This window comes from Choloepus didactylus, chromosome 5 (assembly GCF_015220235.1).
Source record: "Choloepus didactylus isolate mChoDid1 chromosome 5, mChoDid1.pri, whole genome shotgun sequence".
NCBI classification, from domain to species: Eukaryota; Metazoa; Chordata; class Mammalia; order Pilosa; family Megalonychidae; genus Choloepus; species Choloepus didactylus.
The window spans coordinates 7,061,014-7,081,850 of NC_051311.1; the positions used below are offsets into that span (position 1 = coordinate 7,061,014).

At 40.5% G+C, this 20,837-nt stretch overlaps 1 protein-coding gene across 1 annotated transcript in view; it reads right to left on the reverse strand.

Moving 5' to 3' along the window:
• Nucleotides 1-13,412: 13,412 nt before the first annotated feature.
• The window catches only part of C5H10orf67 (chromosome 5 C10orf67 homolog), a 68,976-nt gene continuing 61,551 nt past the window's right edge, over nucleotides 13,413-20,837 (reverse strand). The window contains exons 8-10 of the mRNA XM_037837691.1: nucleotides 18,751-18,810; nucleotides 17,782-18,036; nucleotides 13,413-14,294 (exon numbers count right to left, since the gene is read on the reverse strand). Of these exons, the coding sequence (XP_037693619.1) occupies nucleotides 14,226-14,294; nucleotides 17,782-18,036; nucleotides 18,751-18,810 (384 nt within the window). The 3' untranslated portion in view covers nucleotides 13,413-14,225. The remainder of the gene's footprint in view (nucleotides 14,295-17,781; nucleotides 18,037-18,750; nucleotides 18,811-20,837) is intronic.

Here is a 20,837-nt window from a genome sequence, read left to right on the forward strand (position 1 = left end):
TTAGTTTTTCTTATTTTCTTATAGTTATCATTATAACTGACAGCCCTTGTTGATTTGGCCTCCCACGAAGAAAGATTAAGAATTTAGAGTTTTCACGTTACCCCCTTCCACCTCTTCTCTCTCCTGCACAACCTCAAAGTCTTGGATATACGTTTAGGTCCTATTGTGTGGCCTTTATGAGCCGAATATATGTAAATGTTTGCATCTTGAGTTATTAACTCCTGAATGTGAAAGTTGGGACATTTAGTTCTTCTTTTTTTTTTTTTTTTTTCAACATTATTCACCTCCTCTACCTCCCAATTTTTGGAAAGAACATTATTCTTTTACATTGCCTATATTTGTAACATTGTTCTGTAATGATAAAGTCCTCCATGTATTATCTTTAGGTTAATTCTAAAAACTGAAATCCAAAAAAATAGTATTTATATTATGTTTATATAAATATTATTTACTATAAAAACAAGCACTGTCACTGGACTCACAGTGAAGGAAATGTAATCTTGCTGTTGAAACTTTGCTGCTAAAATGAAACTTTTCCTAGCATTAAAGTTCAATGTATCAACTTTCCACTTTTCTAGCTTTCATCACTCCTAAGCCATGCTTAGCCTCCTGTTTTAATTTCCTAGTTTGCTCAAAGCAGATACCATGAAATGGTTCAGCCTAAGGATGGAAATTTCTTAGCTCACAAGCTTACCGTTTGAGGCTGTGAAAATGTCCAAATCAAGGCATCATCAAGGTGATGCTTTCTTCCCAAAGACCGGCTGCCGGTGATCCTGGGCTCCTCTGCCACACAGTCAGGCACATGGTGGCACCTGCTGGTCTCCCCCTTCTCTTCCGGGTTTCATTGCTTTCAGCTTTTTGCTCCCATGGTATTCTCTCTGTATTCATTCTGTTTATAAAAGACTCCAGTAAAAGGATTAAGGCCCATCCTGAATGAGATCGGTCACACCTCAACTGAAGTAACCGTGTCAAAAGGTCCTGCTTACCAAGGGCTCACATGCCCAGGAATGGATTTACTCTAAGAATATGTTTTTCTGGGGTGCACAGAACTCCAAACTTCCACACTTCTTCTCTTGCTTGTGCCTACAGCATCCTTCATGTTAGATTCCTTTAATGTTTGTTAGAGTATTTCTTGCAAAATTTTTTATATAGGGTACATGAAAGTTAAAATTTTGAGATTTTACATGTTCAAAAATATCTTTATTTTTACTTACATACTCATCTGGTACTTTGGCTGAATATAGGACATGGAGTTTAAACTATTCTTTCTTCCTTTTGAAGACAACGCTTTATTTTCTAGCAGCAAACTGTGTTGCTGATGAGAAGGTTCATGCAAATCTTCCTTTTTGTTCCATAGTAGATGAGTTGTTTGTCTCTCTTTTTAATTCTTGGTGATCTGAAATTCCACCAGGATGTGCAATTTTACTCGTTAACTATTTACCAAATGCCTGTGGTGAGCCAGGAGTTGTTCTAAACACTGGAGACACCATAGAAGGAAACATTAAGGCAGAAGTGGAGGAGACAGGTGGGAGAGGAATTATGGAAGAGGTGGAGTCGAGGGTGCTTTATGAGTGAAAAGAGCGGTGCCTAGAGCTTCTCATTTCGTCAGCTAGAAGGAGAGTGCTACCGTGCACCAAGCCAGGAAGATAAATAGGAATAGGGCAATCTTGTATGTGGGCTCTTTTTTGTGAGGAAGTGTTTCATAAACTCAGGTTCAGAACTTTGGGTTTGAGGTTCCCAGGGGATGTCCGAATAGAGATGTGCGATCGGCAGCCGGGGCAAAGGGTCTGCGTCTCTGGAGGGCTCCATCCCAGACAGAACATCTGGGAGTCATCAGTATATTAGTTGAGACCAAAGACTTGAACAAGGATTATTAGGGGCTGAATTGCGTCTCTCAGCAAGATTTCTGCAAGTCCTAACTCCCAGTGTCTGAGAATGCAAACTTCTTTGGAAATGGGGCCTTTGCCGACGTAACCAAGCCAAGATGAGGCCAAACTCGAGTAGGGTGGGTCCTGCATCCCAACTGCTGTCCTAAAAGGAAAGGGCAGACAGAGAGGAGAGCGCCATGGGAAGACAGAGACACAGGACAAGACGCCATGTGGAGATGGCAGCAGACATTGAAGAGAGTCTGCCACAAGCCCAGGCACCCCCAGGCCACCGGGAGCTGCAAGGGGCAAGCAAGGGTTCTCCTCAGACCTTCCTGAGCGAGTGTGGCCCTGCTGATGTTTGAGTTCGATTTTGAGCCTCCAGAACGGAGAAGCAATAAATGCCTATTGTTTAAGCCTCCCGGTTTGTGGTGCTTTGTTACAGAAGGAAAGGGACGCTGTTCAAGGCCTCTCATGAAATACAGAGAAAGAGAAAAGCAAAGGTGAGGGACGGACCCTGCACCCAGGCGTGCCTGACCTGCCTTTCTGATGTATCCTGGGTGGGTGGCGAAATCCTGAGCCTGGCTCCCAGTCGCTGCTCTCTGAGCTCTAACCCCTACTCCAGCCCTTCAGGGGTTCTAGAACCATGCAAGTAACTGTTGGCTTAGTTGTCTACACAGGGTCTCAAACTTCCTAGAAGGAGCCATCGCCTAACACTACCAGTGCAGTGATTCGGTCTTCCCGAGGCCCATGAGGCAGGGAACGAGGCGAAGTGAAAGCCCAAGGCATACATCACCAACTTAACAAGACTTTGTTGTCATCAGCCTTCCTTGGCTTCAGAGAAGTGGGGGTAAGCAAAGTGACATAAGGCACGCACTTTTGGGGATCCTTCCACCCATCTGCTCTCTGTACCCATTTGTGTATATTACTTCCCCTAGAAAAAGCCATGTTCTTTGATGCAATCTTGTTGGGGCAGACGTATTAGTGGGGATTAGGTTGGAACATTTGGATTAGGTTGTTTCCATGGAAATGCGCCCCACCTAACTGGGGGTGATAACGCTGACTGGATGATTTCCATGGAGGTGTGGCCCCACCCATTCAGCATGGGCCTTGATTAGTTTACTAGAGCACTATGTAAGCTCAGACAGAAGGAGTAAACTTGCTACAGCCAAGAGGGACACTGCAAAGAATGCACAGGGGCTGAGAGAGTAGCTGCAGATGAGAGACAGTTTGAAGATGGCTATTGAAAGCAGACTCTTGCTCTGGAGAAGCTAAGAGAGGACAAATACCCCAAGAGCAACTAAGAGTGACATTTTTGAGGATGGGAGAAAGCCATTTTGAAACCAAAACTTTGGAGCAGACGCCAGCCACGTGCCTTCCCAGCTAATAGAGGTTTTGCAGACACCATTGACCATCCTCCAGTGAAGGTACCCTTTGTTGATGGACACTTTATGGCCTTAAGACTGTAACTTTTAACCAAATAAATCCCCTTTTATAAAAGCCAATCCATTTCTGGTGTTTTGCATTCTGGCAGCATTAGCAAACTAGAACAGGTACCTACCACTTGAGCCAACCTCCAGCACAATGAGGACAGAGGGGCTTCCCTTTCAGTTGGTTAATAAAGGACATAGGATGTCACTGGGAGAGACCCCCAAGGCTCAGAGGACACTTATTCAGAAAAATAGACTCGAAGTGTAAAAAGCAATCCATAGAAGGTTAGAAAAACAAATTGGTAAAAAAAAATGTTTCAACGTAGAATGGCATTTATATTTATTTCACTATATCTAAAGTCACACCATCACTTAAAATTTATTTTAAAAGAGTCTGTTTAAACTCACTTACAGTAAAAATTAGTTCCAATTGTCAAAGCTCTCTTTTCCTGAATATGTATAATGACCAAATATGTAATAATGAGAGATAATACTGTGCTAAAGCATATCTCCTGTAACGCAAATAATTATTCAATCTCTCCTAAAGACAATACTCTTACAAAGATGAAGATAACTTCTCTTTTCATTAAAAAAAAAAAAAAAGAAAAGAAAAGCATAACATGCAAACAAGAGTGTTTGCTCTCCGGTTTGAGTTGAACTTTCAACTTTGCTATAGCTCATTGTATTGGATCCTTTCTCTGCCCACGTTAAACTGTCATTTTGTTTTGTCAGCTGCTGACATTCACTTTCTCTGGACTACACATGCTGGTCTTTATGTGGTCAGTTCATTGACAGGTGCAAACAGAGGATCGCTAAATAACAGGCAGAGGTGATAATGAATGATAATTTTAGCATAAAAGTAGTTCACTTCCTAATAGGAAAATGTACATTAAATGATCATAATGATAACCAAGAACAGTGGTTATTAATCATTTCTTATAAACATTTGGCATTTTCCTTTTAATTTGTACACATATAACTAAAATTCATAAAGTTAAGACTGAAAGTTCATTTAAAACAGAAGTTATGATACTAAAATTTGTTTCCAATCTTAAAGTACTTAAGATATGTTAAAAACCAATATATAGTTAAAAATAATCTTCTACATTATCAACAAAGTTTATAATAACAGAAGGAGCACAATTATGTTATTAACTTATTAATCGTAAGTTTAGCCATGTTCTTTATCATATCCTCACATGCCCACTCTCTTTTTATTTTCAATGAAAGATTCACTACATTCTTCTATTTCTCTTATTTCCACAAACATTCTTCTGGTTCAAACTTTGGCCATTGTTTCTGGGCTTAATGAAAAGTATTTTGCCTCCTTACCTTTTCCTCCTATAAATCTGTAAATGTATGACAATCTTTCTAACTTATCACGAAGATGATCATTTTCTCTCTTTAAAACTCACTAATCTTGCTTTTCTGATCAACCAAGATGGCAGAGGTAAGACACCCCAGGGTGCCTTCCCTCCACAGAATCTGTGAACAATTAGCAAAACTGGCATCTTCCTCAGAACTCGAGAAACCAGTGAAAGGGTTGTGGTAACTGACCAAGTGCTGAATAAGGAAAACACAGCCTTAGAAACAGTAGAAGCTCGTGGTGACCTCGCTGGCCCTTCCCAAACCTCTCCCTGGCATGGTCTGGAGCCAGCCCGCACTCCCATGGTGGGCCCTGTTCTGGGGGGAGCAGAATAACTCCATGCACATACTAGGGTGCTTTGTATCTTTGTGCCAATCTATCGGGTTTCAGCCTCAAAGGCTGAACCAGGAAACTTATCTCTAGCTTGCGCCCCACCCTCAGAACTTTCTCTGCAGTCAGAAGCAGCCTGCACATAGCTAAGGCAGTATGAGGAGCAATTAAGTCAAAGCATCCTAAGGCAAAGGATTACCTGCTCTAGAGGACCCTGGAAGGGAGGGAATCTGTTTCATAGGGAGTAGAGGGGGCATTTGAATTCCTGTAAACTGAGGAATTCCAAAGGCCACAGACAAGCCCATGTTCAGGACAAAGATGCAGGCAGAGAAGAGATGGAAAGGACACTGCACTGCACTTTCTCCTTGAGCTGATCTCCTTGATCTTCAGAGGGCTCAGCTCTGAAAAAAGAAAAGCAGCCAATGTGCAAAGAACATGAAAGGTGTTTTTTTGTTTGTTTGTTTGTTAGCTTGTTTTTTTTTGTCTTAGTTTGTTTGTATTTGTTAGCTCCTGGCATTCAAGGAATATCAGTATCTGGATACAAACTTAAGGAACAGATAGCTCAGAGACTAAATCCCAGAGAAAACACCTTAAAGTATTAAAATGTACAGTGTGTGACAAAAGATTGCAAGACAAACAAGGAAATAGGAAATGATGGCCCATCCAAAGGAACAAGATAAAAACCCAGAAACCATCAATGGAGAAAACCAGACTTTGGAAATACTGGACAGAGACTTTTTACAAAGCAATCTTCAATATGCTCAAGGAGCAAAATATGTAAAGGATATCAGGAGAACAATGAATGAACAATAAGGGAATCTCAAAAAAGAGATGGAAATTTCTAAAAGGAACCAAACAAGAGAGGAGATTCTGAGGAGACAGCAAGGCAGAAAGCTCCAGGAATCAGTCTCTCCACCAAAACAACTATTGAACTGGCAAGAACTGTCTGAATCAACTATTTTGGAACGCTGGAGTCTAGTGGAACCCTGGGCAGCATCCAGGGAAGAGCTTAAAAATAAGCAGGTAAACTGTGCTGAATACTGGTGAATTTCACTCTCTGTGCTGCAGCTACCATGTCCCACCCCCGCCGGCATGGCAGGCAGCAATAGGGACTGCAGCCCAGGCTTCTGGTGCAGCTTGCTGGTTCCAGGGTAGGCTTTAAGGACATAGTGCTCCATAATCTGGGGAAGCATGGTCTGATCACTGATCAGTGCATTTGATTAGCTAGTTCAGATCACTGGGGGACTGGCTCTGAGGGCAGCCACTGTTATGACCACTCTCAGAAAAAAGTGGAAGAGGGTTCTCAAAGAGATACCCTTTTTTTTCTCTCTCAAAACTTTCCATTCCCCATTTGGGGGCAAAAATAATTTTGAAAAATCACAAATTGACAGCTCCAGCCCTCAAAAAAAAACACAATGACAACAAACCCTTGCAATCCCAGAGGAGTGGGATAACCGGATTTTCAGAGATACAACATAATACTCAAATGTCCAGTTCCCAATGAAAGACTACAAAACACACAAAGAAACAGGAAAGAATGGGTCATTCACAGGAAAAAAAAAAGCATTTGCCAGAAACATACATTGGAACTATTAGTCAAAGACCTTAAATAAACCATCTTAAATATATTGAATAAGCTAAAGGAATCTATATACAAAGAAATAAAGAAAAGTTGGAAAATGCTGTCCAAACAAAATAAAGGGATGGAAATTATTAAAAGGAGCCAAACAGAAATTTTAGAGCTTCCAAGTATAGTAATTGAAATGAAAACCCATTAGATGGATTCAATAGCAGATTTGAACAGGCAGAAGAAAGGATCCAGCATGAGGAGCAGAAAGAAAAAAAAAATAGTGAGGTAAAATAAACAGAATCTGAGGGAACTATAGGTCACCATCAAGCATACCAACATGTGTGTAATAAAGTCCCGGAAGGAAAAGAGGGAGAGAAAGGGGCAGAAAAAGTAGTTGAAGAAATAATGGCTGAAAATTTCCCAAATCTGATGAAAGACATGATTATACAATTCCAGGAAGCTCAATGGACTCCAAGCAGGATAGACTTTAAGAGATGCACATCAAGACACATTTCAGCAAAATTACCAAAGTCCAAAGACAAAAAAGATTTTGAAAGCAGCAAGAGAGAAGCGACTTGTCACATATAAGCAATGCCCAATAAAACTAATAGCAGATTTCTCATCAGAAGCCATGAAGGCTAGAAGACAGTGGGATGACATATTTAAAGTTATTAGAGACAAAAACTGTCAACCAAAAACTGTCAAAATTATCTTTCATAAATGAGGGAGAAATCACGACATTTATAGATGAAAGCTGAAAGAGCTCATTACCAGATCTGCCCTACAGGAAATGCTAAAGGGAGTACTTCAGCTGAAATAAAAGGACACTAGATAGTAACACAAAGCCATAAGAAGAAATAAAGAACATTGGTTGTCCCAGTTTGCTAATGCTGCCATTTTGCAAAACACCAGAAATGGATTGGCTTTTATAAAGGTGGTATATTTGGTTACAAAGTTGCAGTCTTAAGGCCATACAAGTGTCCAAACAAAGGCATAAACAATAGGGTATCTTTGCAGAAGAATGACCAATGGCATCTGGAATGCCTCTGTTGTCTGGGAAGGCACGTTGCTGGCATCTTCTTCCTTTGCTTCTAGATTGTGTTTCAAAACGGCTTTCTCCCAGGACATTTCTCTCTAGGCATCTGGGGGTGTTCGCTTAGTTTCTCCCAGGCAAACTCTGAAGTAGCAAAAGTCTACTTTCAATGACCATCTTCAAAATGTATTTCTTGGCTGCAGCAGTGAGCTCCTTCTGTCTGAGCTCTTAGATAGGTCTCCAGTTATTAAATCAAGACCCACACTGAATGGGTGGGGCCACTCCTCCATGGAAACAGTCCAATCAAAGGTATTACCCACAGTTGGGTGGGTCACATCTCCATGGAAACAACCCAATCCAAAGATTCCAAACTAATCAACACTAATACATCTGCCCCCACAAGATTGCATTAAAGAACATGACATTTTGGGGGCCATAATACATCCAAACCTGCACATTGGTAAAGATAACTGCATAGGTAAATATAGAATCCTGTATCATTGTACTTTTGATTCGTAACTGTGTTCCCCTCCATATGACTTAACAGGCAAATGTGTAAAATAACATTATAAATCTATGTTAATGGCCAGACAATGGATAAAGGCAATAACAATATAAAGCAGGAGGGATGGAGATACATAGGAGTAGAGAGTTTATATACTACTGAAACCAGGCTGGTACTATTAAAACTAGGTTGTTATCAGTTTAAGATGATGAATTACAAAGGTAGCCACTAAGGAAATAACTTTAAAAAACGGAGAAAAGAAAGAAGAGATTCAAAATGGTATAGTACAAAAAAGGAACTAAATACAAGAAAAGAGGCAGTAACAGAGTAATTGAGGAACAAAAACCACACAAGATATATACAAAAAAAAATAGCTAAATATCAGAAGTAAATTCTTTCTTCTCAGTTATTAGCTAAATGTCAATGGATTATACTCCCCTATTAAAAGACAGACATTGGTAGACAGGATGAAAAAGCATGATCCATCTATATACTGCCTGTAAGACACCTACTTTAGGTGCAAAGACACAAAGAAGTTGAAAGTTAAAGGGTGGAAAAAGATATTCAATGCAAACAATAACCAAAAGAGAGCCAGAGTGGCTATAAATACAGAATTGCCATATGACCCAGAAATTCCACTCCTATTTATATATCTAAAAGAATTGAAAGCAGGGACTCAGATATATTTGTACACCATGTTCATTGTACCCTTATTCACAATAACCAAAAGGTGTAAGTGCCCCAAGCATCCATCAACAGGTGAGTGAATAAACAGAAAATGGTACATCCATAAAATGGAACATTATTCAGCTGCGGAAAGAAGCAAACTGCTGGTACATGCTCCAATGTGGATGAAGGTCAAAGACTTCATCAAAGTCTTCAAAGTCAGCAAGCTTCAGATTACTATATAAATTTAGTTTAAAACTAGAATGAATTTAATGTTATGATGTCAGTATCTTTAAGTTCTTTGATACCCTACAGTCAGTCACTCAAAATTTATGAAATTGCCTTAAAGGGAAATGTTGACAAAAGTTCAAAAAAGGAAATGATTTTAGGCTGTAACTTCTGGAAGCAAGAGCCACATTTTCTATTTCTTGTACTCTTTCCCCATAATTCTGACTTGTCCCAAGGGCACTTAACATAACACAGATGTTCAACAGAGTTGTGGCATGTTGATTTACTTATTAATTGAAATTTACTGCATAAATTTCTACACTAAGCATCATTTAACTTAACAATTAGAATCTTCAAATGAAAACAATAAGCTAAACAGGTTAAAAATAGTTCCTCAAAAAGTTAAATATAGAACTATCATATAGCCTGGCAATCCCACTTCTAGATAAATATCCAGAAGAATTGAAAGCCAGAACTTGAACAAATATTTGCACACTGATATTCATAGTGGCATTATTCACAATTTCCAAAAGATGGAAGCAACCCAAGTGTCCAACAAAAAATGAATAGATAAACAAAATGAGATATATACAGACAATGGAATATTACTCAGCCATAAAAAGGAGTGAAATTTTGATACATGTGGCAACATGGATGCATCTTGAAGACATTATGTTGAGTGAAATAATCCAGACAAACGGACAAATATTGTATGATTTCCCTTATTTGAAATATTTATAATAAGCAAATTAATAGAAATAGAAAGCAGAATAGTGGCTACCAAGGTTGGTGGGAGGGGGAATGGGAGTTATTGCTAAATGAGAATGCACTTTTGTTTAGGATGATGAAAACAGTCTGGAAACAGATAGTGGTGACAGTTACACAGTATTGTCAATATACTTACTGTCAAAGAATTGTCCACTTAAATGGTTAAAATGAGTTTTATGTTATGTATATTTTATCACAATTAAAAATAAATACATTTTTCAAAAAAGAACCAAACAGAAATACTGGAGTTGATGACCACGATAACTGAAATGTTAAATTCTCTAGAGGGTTTCGACAGCAGATTGCAGCTGGCAGAAGAATCAGTGATCTCAAAGACAAGACAATTGAAATTATTCAGGCTGAAGAGCAAAATGAAAAGGAAAACAAAAGGGTGAACAGAGCCTAAGAGACCTGTGGACATCATCAAATGTACCAATATACGCATTATGGGGGTTCCAGGAGGAGAAGAAAGAGAGAAAGGGAAGAAGGAATATTCAAAGCAATGATGGCAGAAAACTCTCCAAATTTAACAAAAGACATGAATATACACACTCAAGAAGCCCCACAAACCACAAACAGGATAAACTTAAAGAGAACCATGCTGTTCCATTTTGCTAATGCTGCCATTATGCAAAATACCAGAAATAGATTGGCTTTTATAAAGGGGATTTAATCAGGTACAAATTTACAGTTCTGAGGCAACAGGTGTCCAAACTAAGGCATCAACAAGAGGATACCTCCACTGAAGAAAGGCCAATGGCATCCGGGACTCCTCTGTCAGCTGGGAAGGCATGTGGCTGGTGTCTACTGGACTCGTGTGTTTCAGCTCCTCTCTCAGCTCCTGTGCATCCTTAGCTTAGCATCTCCAAACGTACTTGTGTCTGCAACTCCAAGCATCTCTGAGCATCTCTGTCAGCTCTCAAGCCTCTCTCCAAAAGTCTCCCTTAGCTGCTCCAAGCTCCTTCTGTCTGTGAGCTCTCTTACAGGACTTCAGTGATCTAATTTAGATCCACCCTAAGTGGGTGGGGTAATACCTCCATGAAAACACTCAATCAAAATGTTCCACCCAACAAGACTGAATTAAAAGATCATGGCTTTGTGGGGGACATAGTATATCCAAATTGGCACACATGCCTAGACACAAAGTACTCAAATTGTCCAATACCAAGGACAAGGAGCTTGAACGCTGCAAGAGAAAAGCAATGAGTTATGTACAAGGGAATTCCAATAAGATTAAGTGCTATTTTCCCATCATAAACCATGGAGGGAAGAAGGCACGTGGATGAAATATTTAAAGTACTGAAAAAAAAATTACCAACCAAGTATATTCAGCTACACCATTTTTCAAAAATAAAGGAAAGATTAAAACATTCCCAGATAAACAAAAGCTGAGGGAGTTCATCACCACTAGACCTGCCCTACAAGCAATGCTAAAGAGAGTTCTCCAGACTGAAAGGAAAGGACACCAGGCAGTGGATCAAAGTGGAATTAAGAATAAAGGACCTGAGGAGCCTGTGGAGAATGCAGGGGTATTCGCCTACCCCACCTCCATGGTTGCTAACATGACCACAGACATAGGGGACTGGTGGTTTGATGGGTTGAGCCCTCTACCACAGGTTTTACCCTTGGGAAGACGGTTGCTGCAAAGGAGAGGCTAGGCCTCCCCATGGTTGTGACTAAGAGCCTCCTCCCGAATGCCTCTTTGTTGCTCAGATGTGGCCCTGTCTCTCTAGCTAAGCCAACTTGAAAGGTGAAATCACTGCCCTCCCCCCAACGTGGGATCAGACACCCAGGGGAGTGAATCTCCCTGGCAACGTGGAATATGACTCCCGGGGAGGAATGTAGACCTGGCATTGTGGGACGGAGAACATCTTCTTGACCAAAAGGGGGATGTGAAAGGAAATGAAATAAGCTTCAGTGGCAGAGAGATTTGAAAAGGAGCCGAGAGGTCACTCTGGTGGGCACTCTTATGCACACTTTAGACAACCCTTTTTAGGTTCTAAAGAATTGGGGTAGCTGGTGGTGGATACCTGAAACTATCAAACTACAACCCAGAACCCATAAATCTTGAAGACAGTTGTATAAAAATGTAGCTTATGAGGGGTGATGCTTGTTGGCTTTGAATTCATCCTCATGCATTGCTTAAGTGGAATTCACGCTAGCTTTGGAGCTTGTTTCTGTATCTATGCTTTCTAAATCAGGACCGCTGTGAGAAAGAAGAAAGAAGAAAGTTAGTAAACTTTTGATTCATGGGGGAAGGGAGGAGGGACCAAATAAAAAATCTACTGACAACAACAACAAAAAAAAAAAAAAAAAAAAAGAATAAAGGACCTTGAGTTAATGTAGCCATATGGGTAATTACAAATGTCAGTACTATCATATTGTATTTTTTGGTATGTAACTCCACTCTTTAATTTTTATAGGTTCTAAAACACAAATGCATAAAAATTTATGATAAATGTATGCTTTTAAAATATAACACATAAAGATATAATTTGTTACAAATACAACAAAAAGTTAAGTACGACAGAAAGGTGGGTGGTGGATGGTGGGTAGAGGGGTTTAGAAACAGTGTACGTGTATGATATTGAACTCAAGTTGTTATCAAATCAAACATGATTGTTACAGATTTGGGATGTTAAATTTAAGATCCATGGTAACCACAAAGAAAATATGTGAAAAACATATACAGAAGGATATGAGAAGGGATTCAAAACGGTACACTATGAAAAGTCAAATAAATATAAAAGTAGGAAAAATTGAGGGACAAAACTTGTAGAAGACAAATAGAAAAATGGCAGAAGAAAGTCCTGCAATATCAGTGGTTACTTTAAATATAAATGGATTAAACTGTCCCATCAAAAGGCCGAGACTGACATAATGGATAAAAAAGTGTGACCCAACTATATGTTGTTTATAAGAGACTCACCTTAAATTCAAAGACAAAAGTAGGTGAAAGTGAAAGGATGGAAAAACATATTTATATATATATACCATGTAAGTAGTAACTAGAGGAGAGCTGGGGTAACTATACTAATATCAGATAAAACAGACTTTAAGTTAAAAACTGTTTTAACTTAAGGTCATTACATACTAACAATTCAACAAGAGGACATAACATTATAAATATATGAGTATCTAACAGCTAAACCTCAAAATACATGAAGCAAATATTGACAGAGTTGAACAGAGTAATAAGGTTCTACCTTAAAATTAAGAGACTTAGATACACCACTTTCAATAATGGATAGAACATCTAATCAGACAACTAATAAGGAAGTACGGAACTTGAATGATACACTAAACCAGCTAGACCTAATAGACATATATAGAACACTGCACCCCACAGCAGCAGAATACACATTCTTCTCTAGTGCACATGGATCATTCTCCAATATAGACTATATATTAGGTCACAAAACAAGTCTCAATAAATTTTAACAATATTGAAATCATACAACGTATCTTCTCCAACCACAATGTAATGAAGATAGAAATCAATAATAGAAAGAGAACTGGAAAATTCGTAAGTATATGGAAATTAAACATCTCACTTTTTATTATAATTTTTTTATTAGAGAAATTGTAGATTTGAGAAAGTCATGCAAAAAATGCAGAGTTGCCATAAACCACTTCCATTATTAACCCCTTGCATTAAGGTGGTGACTTTGTTATAATTGGTGAAAGAATTTTATTTTTATTGTACAATTAACTATAGTCCATAGTTTACATTAGGGTTCACTGTGTTGTACAGTTATAAGGTTTTTTTTTTAAGTTTTTCTTCTGGTAATATATATACAATCTAACATTTCCCCTTTAAACCACATTCAAATATACACTTCAGTGGTGTCAGTCACATTCGCAAGGTTGTGCCACCATCACATCATCCATTACCAAAACATTTCCAACAGAAACTGTACCAATTAAGCATTAGCTCCCCATACCCTACCCCCACCACAACCCCATAACCTGTATTCCAGTTCCTGAGTCTATGAATTTGCTTGTTCTAATTACTTCATATCAGGGAGATCGTACAATATCTGTCCTTCGGTGTCTGGCTTATTTCACTCAATATGATGTCTTCAAGGTTCATCCATGTTGTAGCATTATCAGAACTTCATTCCTTTTTACGGCTGATTAATACTCTGTTGTATGTAATATACCACATTTTGCGTATCCGTTCATCGCTGGGTGGATTATTGGGTTGCTTCCATCTTTTGACTATTGTGAATAATGCTGCTATGGACACCAGTGTGCAAGTGTGAGTTCCAGTCCCTGCTTTCAAGTGAAGCCCTTCAAATGCTCACTCTGGGGTAAGACCCAAGTCCGGGCTTGGAGGGTAGTGTCCCATCTCCTGTGAGGACACCGGCCAAATGCCCTGGTCTTCAGGACTGGCCTCAGCTCCCAGTGGGAACTGAAGCCAGGGGGGTGCAGTGAGGGAGCCTGAGGGTCACTCTCTGGACTTCAGGGGGTCAAGGACAACAGCTCTGCTCTTCTCAAGGTGTTTCTAAACATGGATGGAAGTGGGCCCATCTGCAAAAAAAGCCCCTCAAATGATTTTTAACAAATAATTTTTCCACCTGTGCAGCAAATATTGAATATTATTTTCATTAAAATATTTTCAGTTCCAAATATACTGGAAAGTATTCATTTAGTTTACCATCAAATTATCCCAGAATTTTAAAACATAGAAGGTAAAAGCCACCTTTTGTTTGAATTTTAAATAAGATACTACTCAGATTTTTTATTCTGCTCTCTGAGAGCAGAATTTTAAGATCAATTTATTTAATGCTAAATGAAAACTTTGATTTTGAAATAATACAAGTAACTGTAGCATATGATTTCAATTATCTCTACATTTTAAGGCCATTCATTTTATGAAACAGATACATTATGATAGGGAAAATTATTTGGGGTCAACATAATCTATCAAAATAGAGTAAATATCCTTTTGAAAACTTCTGAAACCCAAGTGCATGTCCAGGAGTGACCTAGCTCTGTCCAAGTCCACCTCCCAGTGCCGCAAGATAAACAACGAACAAAATGCTGGCTCTTCCACATTCCCCTGCAGAGCTACTATCAGCGTCATCAAGCCAAACTAAGGGAACAAAGAATGGAAGAATGACCAAATTATGCCATTTTCTTCTCCGCAAGAGTTTATTTTAAACACCATGTGCAATTTAATGAAATAAAAGGGTTGTATAGGAAAGGAAGGATCAATTCTCATTTCTAAAACATTATTCCTTCACCTATCTACCTTATCATACAGTTTTTAAAAATCACAATTGCAAAACTATTACAAAAAGCGTTCCATCTAACAATTCTTGAAGGTTAGAAGAATAATTTTCTGGAGTTTGTGTTGAAGTCCTTCATGCTGGACAACTTGTTTTGTACTGAGCAAACCCTGCAAATGGGAACACGGTTGGCTTTGTACCCATGCCCCATTTCCCACACGGAAGGGCCCTATTTCCCCCTTGCAGATCTCAGCCTGAACCATATGTTCCCTCAGCATAGACGGGTCACTCAGTGGGAGCTCAGAAACCTTCCAGGGGAGAGTTTACTGGGTGCAACCTTAATTAACTAATTATTCTGAAAAAGGAGGAAAAAACCCAAACTGCAAGCCTGGGAACCCAACTTAACCTTGCTACGTGAAACCTTAGTATTTGAAATGCTTTACAGATATCAAAAAACAAACTTTACATGAAAAGCCCTGCCCAAATACAAACTGCATGTTGTGAAATTGTTCCTAAATAGAAATCAGACCGCGGTGTCGCTATCGTTTCTTTCAGACTGGCTAAACATTCGGTTTATCACTGTGAACATGTGTGCTGTTCCCACCGACTGACACAGATTTCAAAAAATAAGTATGATTAATTAGATAAGTTCAGTGACTGATGCAAAAAGTCCCTCTATCAAGTGCTCCATTTGGTCGTTTCCACTTGGTAAATATTACAAAATAATTTTTTACAAAGCCCAGCTTCCCCAACATAGTAAAATATTTTATGGCACGAAACAGGGGTATTCTAGCTATCAGGTGAGTATATCCAGAATTAATCTACAGTGAAGAATTTACCACTGGGAGATGAAAATGGAGAGCTTTTTATAATAGGATGTTATTCGCAACAAAATGCTAGATTACAGTAATAACAGTGTAATAACTAGAGAGATACATTTCACTTTGAAATGGAGTCTGTTAATATAGAGATGTACACACTAGCTCACTCCATCTGGTCTGATTTTTACTTATTGTTACACATTAACTTCTGAGTCTCTCTGGCTGACAAGAGTTACTGTTAAGCTTTGGAAACATTCAGATAACAATCATTGAAATCAGAAGGAAAGATGATGGCACCTGTACAACAGCTTGTTTGCACAATACCTTCTCAGGGACCTTAACCTGCCTCGGTCTCTCTTTTATCATGCATTTTTGATTGGATAGAAGAAGAGGCATCTCTGCCACTCGGGGCTGTGGCTGTGCAGGAGCGGATTCCACTGTGGTTACTGAGCTGGAGTTGTAGACGGGATTGGTCCCAGGTGGCTGCAGGGACTGGGAGCCACGCTCCTGCTACAGCTCTCCCCCAGCTCAGGTCTTGGGATGGGAGGCTCAGTGGCCCTGCAAGCTCCCTGGGCAGGGGCTCGGGGTGCAGACCACAGACCCCTCCCGCACAACTACTTCTCAAGGCCATGCTGGAACAGGACGGGCCTCGGGGGCTCAGCCCCGGACCTGGCCAGGAGCTCTTCCTGCCCCCTCCTCACACCAGGTGAGCAGAGAGCGCTGTACATTCACGTCAGTCACTGGAGGGCAAGAAAAGTACCACCCAAGATCTGGCTTATAAGTAGCCACTTCCAGAACCCAACCACTGGTCAGTCATTCACAAATTTCCCCCTTAATGTCACTCTCCTCCTTGGGAAATTACACTGGGGTCTGGCTGTCCATACGTCCAAATTTTCTGCAGCGTGGAAATGCCTTTAGAGGTGAGCATTTTCTCTTGCCAAGTGTGACAATCCTGGCTGCCCTCTACCTGCTCCCCCTCTCCTGGGCCACCGGCTTCCTGACATCTCCCTTCCCCACAGACGGGAGCCTGATCTGCTCTGCTCCTCCACGTCCTGAAGGCTAGAGGCAGACTCTGCCCCCTACATGGAGGGTGAAGGACACAGGACATGCAGAAATAAGACAAAAGAGTACAATTTGGGAATCAAAACATGCAAGTGGAGGGCCTCCTTCCATGAAGTGCTGCATTTTGGCTGTAAGTGCCACCAGTTGGGTTCTGAGCTCTCAAGGTCAACACAGAAAAGGAACCTTGCCTTGTTATGTGAGTCACCGTGCTCAGTGGCTCCACTCCTTAGAGAAAGACAACTATGTCCACAGCTCAGAGCAGAGGGAAGTTCTCCCGAGTGGGAGCCGGGTAATGTCGTGTGATGCAGCCTCAGCAGTGTCCACACCATAGGACAACGGGGGTGGGGTGGGGTGGGAGCTGAGCACCGCACATCTGCTTCATAACATGCCCTTCTTATAAATCTATGGTTCCACCCCAGGTCCAGGAAAGTAGTTCTGATTATTTGGGGGGAAGGTGGATGATGCAAGCGATAGCATGTAATTCATGCATGCTTGTCTCTGATAATGTGATTTGGTCCAGTTGCCAATTTGAGAATATCTGCATGAGTAAATGGACCATATATCTGCAGTCCTTCAGGGAATCTTCAGGAAGCTCTTGATGGATATTGGGCAGGAGGGAGTTAGAGGTTATACACCCTAGGAAGTGTTGGAAGGTGGCCTCTCTAGTTTGCTAATGAAATAGAGTTCCACAAGGGCTTAGAACAACTAAGCTAAAAACTCCACAAGTTGGGCCTCTTTTGGTATCCTCTTGGGAAAGCTAAGGCTAAAGAGGACACTTCAGGGCAGAGACGAGCAGCCAGAGCAGGAGCAGGTGTAGGAACAGCCTGAGGGTGCAGATGAGGGTGCACGAGGCGGAAGGAGGTGTAGGGTGATGGGGCGTGGCAGGGTAGCAAGTCTCCTTACCACAAGCCACTGCTCCTGGGGCTCCACCGCCTCTGTCCCCGTCACCTCCGTCCCTGCCACCTTCTTTAACTTTGCCTCCTTTGTCTCCTTTGTCTTCTTTGAACTCTTTGGTCTTTTGGTCCTGGCAGGAGACATGCTCCTGGAGGGTATATGTGGCTGCGAACTCGTCCCCGTAGCTGTGGGGCTCCTGAATGGAGTCCTGGTCTTCGTGGGCCATGGAGACAAAGTGGTGTCCCTCTTGGCTGACTTCAGGACCTGGCACACAGAAGAACCAGCCTTTGACATTCTCAATGCATCCTTCAGATTTGCAAACAAAGTCCTTTTCTTTTCCTCCCTTCTCCTCCCCTGAGCTGGAGTCCCAGAGTTGAAGTTTTTAGACCTTTCTGCTAGTCCCACTGTCTCCCCTGCCTTGACCTGACTTGCAGGTTGGACCCATTTCCCCACTCCTCCACCTGATCCAAGTGCAAGAACAACATACCGACAGGTCTACGTTCTTCAGAAGCACCTGGAGAGGGGGGTCTTTGTGGAGTAGAGCAAGGTGGAAGCCTGAGGTTGTTGTGAAGGAAGACGGGGTAGGAGAATGGAGGAAGGGAGGGCAGGGACTTGACGGGGCAGGGTCTTGAGTCTGAGGATCAAATACCAGCAGACACTTTCCCTGTCCTCAGCCGGGCCACCCTCCATCCGGCCGGAACACTCACTCTCCCACCCAGGGCTCCCTACAGTCCACCTCCTGACCCGCAACTCACACTTCTTGCCTCACCCTCAAGAATTCTCTTTCAACTTGGACTTTGTCTACAAAATGCCAAAACTTGTTGGAAAGTGAAAACCTTGGCATAGCATATACAGATTCTTCTTCATCCCCAACGCCAAAATAAGAGAAGAGGGGAAGGAAGAAAGGAAGGAAAGGATGGAGGGAAGGAGGGAGGGAGGGAGGCACAGAGGAAGGAAAAAAGGAACTTAAATGCAAACCTTGCTGCTTAGATGGTCAACATTTCTTCTCATTTCCATGTTCTCTTTCTGTTTATGAATCTGTAAAAGGAAAGGCCCATATTATTTGTTACCACTTGCAAAGATTAAAAAGTAATGAAAGAGTAACATTTTAAACCATTTGTTTGGCAAAACTATGATGGGAACATGAATTATAGTATTGAATATGAATTAGAAGAGAAAACAGATTTACATACAGAAAAAAATTTGTATCCACTTATAAAGAAGTGAACAGTAATAAAGTGTAAATATTTTATGTCATTAGCATTTATTCATTGCTTCAAGTATAATAAAGATTATGGAGAAACATGAATTATTTGCCTATATAGTGACATTTTGTTTGATGCATTATATAGTAATCATAAATCCAAAATCTTATTATAAGGTAGTTTTTGAGAAATTTCAGATGATTTAATAGTCAAACTTCATAATATAATAAATAAAATTTTGGTTTAAAAAGTCAATTCTAATTTCAAGCAGGAGAGGAATTCTACCAAAAAAATAGAATGTTTCAATACATGCAATAGGATACTTCAATGCATTCAACACATTCAAAGATTTTTTGTATCATGAGTTCATGAGTAATGCAATGACTCTAATTCTGATTAATCATATTGTGAAATTAAAAAATAATGAGAAATGGATCCACCTATTAATCTCACTGGTATCTGAATAACCTTAGTGGATTTTCAATAACATTTTTAATCCATCTATAGACAAAAATTAAATATAAATTCGGCCTGCGTAATGATTTCTCAGGGAGAAGAGTTACCGATAAATATAAAGGTGTCACTGTGTTTGAACACAAGAACAATATTATAGTTGAGCTTCATTATAATGGTTTAAAAGTTCTTTTATCTACAATACTACAAGGAATTGCTAGGAATACTTAATAAATAATCCCACATTCATTCACAGAGCATTTATTGAGTGCATACTATTTACCAGGCACTGAACTAGAAGCTGAGTGTACACTGTAAGCAACAACGTAAGACCTACACAGACAGGACTGGTTTAGATGGAATGGCCAGGGAGGGCCCTCTGGGGGAGGTGACAGGTGCTGGGGCCTAAAGAATGGGAAGGAGTTGACCACGTGGGAAGTGGGAAGAAGGGCATTCCAAAGAGAACAGTCACGGCAAGATACAGGGCAGGACAGGGCTGGGCGGAGGTGCTGAGGTCGAAGAGGAAGTGTAGAGTTTGGATTTTGTCTCAAATGCTGGGGAAGACCATTGAATAATTTTAAGCAGGGATGACATGATAAAATTTATATTATTAACAGATCATTCTGGGTGAATTGTGCTTCTGTCCATGGCTGACTAGCTGCTTTCCAAATGACCCTCCTGCAGATGACGATAAACTCTGGAAAAACTAAGAACAAGTACCTAAAGACAATAGAAGGAGACCAAAAGCAGGCAGACTCCAACCCTTGAAAGAGAGGAACAGTATGGGATGAGTTTCCCCTTTTTAAGCTTTAATGTGATAGGAGGTTCTAGTCTGTGCTATTTGGGGCAACCAAGATGATGCTGAAAATCCGTAGCCTTATGGTTTGCTAAAGACAGAGCTCAGGGCAATGGCAGCGAGTGCAAGAACATAAGGGTGACCCCGGAGAAGCCAGAGCGGGGAGGCCCAAACACTGCACAAACTCTGCCCAGATTTCTGGCTGACCCATGAATCATGTTTGAAGGCAGCTGAGTCTCAAAGATGGAATTAAGATTTGAGCCTCCACCCACTGCAGGTGAGACAGAGCTTACAGCTGGAATCCAACCCATTAATTGCCTGATTTAAAAAGATACATAATTTTCATACTGACCAGGATAAAATCCAATATTACTCAGCATGCAAAAATATAAGAAAATGTGACCCATTCTCAGGTGAAAAGACAATTAACTGGCTGACACTGAGATGGAGGACTTAAGATAGTGGAACATCTCTAAAGTGCTGAAAAGAAAAAAAAAATCCTTGTACACCCAGAATTCTATACCCAGGGAAAATATCCTTCAGTATTGAAGGCAAAAGAAACATATTTTTGGAAAAAGGAAAGCAGAGTTTATCACATCACCAGCTGACCT